The sequence below is a fragment of the Spinacia oleracea genome, chromosome 2 (genome assembly GCF_020520425.1).
Source record: "Spinacia oleracea cultivar Varoflay chromosome 2, BTI_SOV_V1, whole genome shotgun sequence".
NCBI classification, from domain to species: domain Eukaryota; kingdom Viridiplantae; phylum Streptophyta; class Magnoliopsida; order Caryophyllales; family Amaranthaceae; genus Spinacia; species Spinacia oleracea.
In genome coordinates this window covers 95,908,671-95,913,705 of record NC_079488.1, presented here as the reverse complement: position 1 = coordinate 95,913,705, position 5,035 = coordinate 95,908,671, and the positions used below count along the sequence as shown (strand labels likewise).

The 5,035-nt window shown below is 35.4% G+C and overlaps 1 protein-coding gene across 1 annotated transcript; it reads left to right on the top strand.

Moving 5' to 3' along the window:
- Nucleotides 1-891: 891 nt before the first annotated feature.
- On the top strand, nt 892-2,390 carry LOC110791468 (glycine-rich protein 3 short isoform). Its single transcript, XM_021996219.2, has 2 exons — nt 892-1,081; nt 1,854-2,390. The coding sequence occupies exons 1-2, from the start codon at nt 973-975 to the stop codon at nt 2,129-2,131; spliced, it is 387 nt and encodes a 128-aa protein (XP_021851911.1). The 5' UTR covers nt 892-972; the 3' UTR covers nt 2,132-2,390.
- Nucleotides 2,391-5,035: the final 2,645 nt, after the last annotated feature.

The window sequence follows — 5,035 nt, the reverse complement described above, 5'->3', positions numbered from 1 at the left end:
TCTTAACATATCTTAACACTTATGCAAGACTCTCTTTGTCAATGAATAGTACAATTGATTAATGTTACAACTTGGACAATTCGACTTAGCGCGCTGCCTGTAAATATGTTAATTTCGACTTATACAACTTTTATTTAAACTTACCTGATTTGTGAAGTCTAATTGTAGTAGACAAATATAAGGAGATCTGCTTTGTATTTACAGGTTGTAGCAAGTGTTGAATACAAATTAGATTGTAGGGAGTAATTTTTATTACTAAAGACTCCATTCTATTTTACTTGCTCCGGTAACTAAATAAACTCTCACATTTTTTGGCATACTGAGAAAGAAAAATAAGACGGCGGTAGTAAGTATATAGTGTATGTAATCCTAGGGGTAGTTTGGTTGACCGTGGGAATTAGAATTTCCTAGGAATTAGATGATATTGTTTGGTTAAACATAGGAGATAAATTTCCATGGGAATTTCCACTTACTTAGGGGAACCTAGGTAAGTACTCCAACTTCTTCCATTTTGTATGAAGTAGAACTTCCTAGAAAGTACGACTTCCTATATTTTTGTCAAACTAATAACTTTACAATCTTTTCACTTCCTAGGAAGTCATAATTCCCATTGTATTTCATGTCAACCAAACATCACTAGATACAACGTAAGATCATGATTTTGAATCTATATGTGCATGGGTGGTGAATGTAACTAATCGATCAAATTAAATTGGGTGCATGAACAATAATTAAGTGTTGGAGTTGATTATATATATTATATCCAATGGCAGATCGCATTAAATGTGGTCTTGTGATAATAAATTTAGGTCTATAATTTCAACATCCAACCACAACTTAACTTTGGCCATAACTTCTTGTTTCTTCACCACCTTTTCCTAGAGCTTATATAAGGCCTCGATATGAACACATTCTTTTCTTCATCAAAAATCGAATTACATTTATAAATAAATCAAATTTGAGTTTACAAAAATGGTTTCTAGGGTTTTTCTGTTGTTGGGTCTTTTGGCTATTGTTCTCCTCGTCTCTTCTGAGGTTGCAGCTAGAGACGTGACCAAAACTTCCGCTCAAGACATTACGGGTAAGCCAACTTTCTCACGTACTTTTTTGTAATAATAATTACTACTCCCTCCGTCCTAAAATTATAGTTATGTTTTTCAAATCCGGCATCCTAAAATTATAGTTATGTTTCTAATTTTGGTTATTAAGACCCTCACTTTCTCATTTACTGTATTAATTAAAAATGCATTAAAAACCTCACCCCATGTACTATATTCTACTTTTCTATGTACTATATTCTCCACTTTTTCATCCAACTCAATCATCATTTGTACTTTATTCTACTTTTTTTCATGTAATATATATATTCCATTTTTCTTAAAACCCGTGTTTTTTATCAAACGGAACTATAAATATGGGACGAAGGGAGTAGTATATTATTATAATACGGAGTAATAATGTAGCGTACTCTATACATAGGCTTAATTATAGAAAAACTAAACGTGGATTTTAATATTTTATGGAGTGTCTAGCTTACTAATATTCATATGTGTGGAACGTAGACTACCTCCGTTTCATTAAGTTCTTTACGCCTTGAAAAATGTGTTCAAAAATCAAAACTTTGACTATAAATTCTCACTATTATATCTATAAAAAATTATCATGAGATATTTTGTTAGATTCATCTTAAAATGTATTTTATAAATATCAAAATTTTATAATATTTTATCGTACAAAATTGGATATATTAACGGGCAAACATTACACTGTAGTCCGTACAAATAATAAGCGTAAAGATCTTTTTGAAACAGAGGTAATAACAAGTAACAAGTTTAAGAATATTATATATGCAGATAAGAAAGCTGATACCAAGGTAGAGGATGCCAAGTACGGAGGATATCAAGGAGGCGGATATGGCGGTGGATATCCTGGAGGAGGATATGGTGGGAATCCTGGCGGTGGAGGATATGGTGGTTACCCAGGTGGTGGATATGGAGGACGAGGTGGATACGGAGGACGAGGAGGATATGGAGGAGGTTGCCGATATGGTTGCTGCTACCGCGGTTACAATGGCTGCAGAAGGTGTTGTGGTTATGCTGGTGAGGCCGTTGAGAACAAGCCTCATAACTAGCTAGGAATTAATAATAGGCCTTCTGGCTTATTTAAATACCATATATATATATATAAGCTGTTTTCCTAATTATAATGTATTATGTACGACCGAGTTATTGTACGTATTATCGATCAATTACGTTATAATTACGTTGTACGTACGTACGATCGTATAATGTATGGTGTTTGTGTGAGGTTTTCGATCTTTTAATTACTGTATCAGTGTATTGGCATTTTGTTTATACTATATGATATGCATCTATCTTTTCTTTCGTTTACCCTAATGTTATATATGTTCATTGTACTTTGTTCAAATTAACTACTCCATGTTAATTTAATTAATGAACACGTGCATATATGATATATACGAAATATATTTTTTACTAGCTCCGTTTTAAAATGATTTTTACAGTTACTGTTTGTATAAAAGTGTATACATAAAAGGAATATGGAGTAGTTTGTAAAAAAAGTAGTATATACGGAGTATATACACACGGAGTATGGAGTATATGATAGTTAGACTATATAATAGGAATTAGGCAAGGTGATCCTCTATCACCATACTTATTCATCCTCTGTGCTGAGTTGCTTGCTAGAAAATTGCACTTTCATAGTACTACGTATGAATTATCAAAAATTAATTGGTGTTACTCCGGATCATTCCCGCATAAAAATCCCTTTCCTAACCTTTGCGGATGACACCATGATTTTTGCAAAAGCTACTTCGCAAAGTTGCACAATCATTAAGAACATTCTTGATAAATATTGTAATATGTCCGGCCAATTAGTGAACTACTCCCTCCGTCCCGGAATACTTGACCTGTTTTCCTTATCGGGCCGTCCCTTAATACTTGACCTGTTTCTAAAAATGGAAATATTCTAACAATATTATATTATTTCTCACTCCATCCCTATTAACCCACCTACCCCTACTCCAAACAAAAAATAATTAAAAATTCAACCCCTACTCTCCCCCAACCCCACCTCTTAACCCACCTCACACTAACTACATTAAAATAATACCCCACTATCAACTACTACCTATTAAATTAAATAAGTCAATTCAAGTCCCTTAAACTCTGTGCCGGTTAAACCGGGTCGAGTATTCCGGGACGGAAGGAGTATAACAAATCGGCTTTCCAGTGTATAAAAAATATCTGTCAAAACGAAGAAATGATTTTAAAAGAATTATCCAAATGGATGAAAATAATTCTTTGGGAAACCATCTTGGTTGTCCTATTATAGATAGTAGAGTCACAAATAAAACCTTTGCTAACATTGTCACCTCAACCCAAAGCCAACTTACAAAATGGAAGGCAAACTCTCTATCGCAAGCAGGAAGATCAATCCTAATTCAATCTAATCTAGCCTCTAAAGCTTATTGCCAAATGCAAAGCTTTACGCTTCCTAGCTAGTTCCTTGAATTCAAAGCTTGATAAAATCTATAGAAATTTCTTTTGGAACAAAGACCCCGCATCCAAAGCTCCAAGCCTTATAAGCTGGGATAGAATTTGCAAACCCAAATGCCTAGAGGGTTTAGGGTTTAGGAAAGCGGAAGTAAATAATAAGGCTATGCAATTTAAGCTCCTATGGAGACTTCTTACTAACCCGGAAAATCTTTGGGTCCAACTGGTGAAGAAAAAGTACCTTAAAAATGTTTCTCTTATTGAATATGCTCCCTCTTCCAACTGTTCTTGGCAATGGCGCAATTTAATGAAGCTAAAACCCATGTTTCTAAAAGGGCTCCGTTGGCAAGTAGGGGATGGTAAGAGTTAGACTTCTGGAAAAGCAATTGGGCTTTCTCATCTCCAATAGCAGAGTTGGTGAGCAACCCTTCGCCTATTCTTAGCCAAAAAGTGGCATATTTCATCAACTTAGATAAACAATGGGATGAGGCTAAGCTCGGGCAGGTTTTACCTACTTGTTTAGTTGCTAAATATCAATCCCGATTCCTAGAAATGAGATCCTAGATAAATTATTTTGGGGTCCTGACCCAAGTGGCAATTTCACCACTAAATCAGCAGCATGCTTAATTCAAGGATTTTCTTTAGCCCAAGATGACAAGGTCAACTTTAGTTGGATTTGGAAGTTAAATGTCATTCCAAAAATAAAAAAAAAATTATGAAAAATTTGTAATGATGCTCTTCCTTCTAAGGAAAGATTGTTTAGAAGTCATGTAGCAGTCCCCCTCCAATGTCAATTTTGTTCCCACCACACCGAAGATAACTCTCATCTTTTTCTTCATTGTCCTTATGGTGTAAATCTACTTGAAAAGCTCCAACACTCCCAAGGTTGGCATGGTTTCTCGCCAATGCCCAACTCTTCTATGCTAGATAATCTTCTCCACTTGAAAAATTCGTTAGGTTGGGAAGACACATCAAGAATCACCACTGCTTGGTGGCATATTTGGTATGCAAGGAATGCTTTAGTATTTCGTAATGAGTCCATTACAATCACAGAGAGCTACAAGCTAATTTGTAACCATTTGCAAATAAATTCTAGTATTGTTGATAAAGAGTCTTCTACAACAATATTGATTAAGAAAAAGAGTGTGTCTCCAAAGCAAGTCACTTGGGCATGCCCACCCCCAAACTATGTAAAGCTCAACTTCGATGGTGCCAAAAAAGGTTCTTCCTCTATGAGTTTGGGTTTCGTCATCCGTGACGAAAAAGGGGAGCTTAAACTTGCTGGAGCTAAGGCTTTACACCCGGATGCCTCCATCTTGTTTGCGGAAGCGTCGGCGCTTAGAGAAGGGGTCAAGTGTGCTTTAGCTTTGGGCAGGGTCGTCTTAAACATTTCGGAGACCCTGTTTTAATCCTTAAAAAGGGGCCCTTAATATATACAAATATACGGTTTTGATACAGAGTAATACGTGTAAGAAGTTATTTCAAAATATTATTATGCATACAAGTAGTACGCAGTA

Coding starts and splice junctions, on each gene's coding strand:
- LOC110791468 (XM_021996219.2), top strand. CDS start 973: ATGGTTTCTAGGGTTTTTCTGTTGTTGGGTCTTTTGGCTATTGTTCTC. Junction 1,082..1,853: donor TTCCGCTCAAGACATTACGG/GTAAGCCAACTT, acceptor TTATATATGCAG/ATAAGAAAGCTGATACCAAG.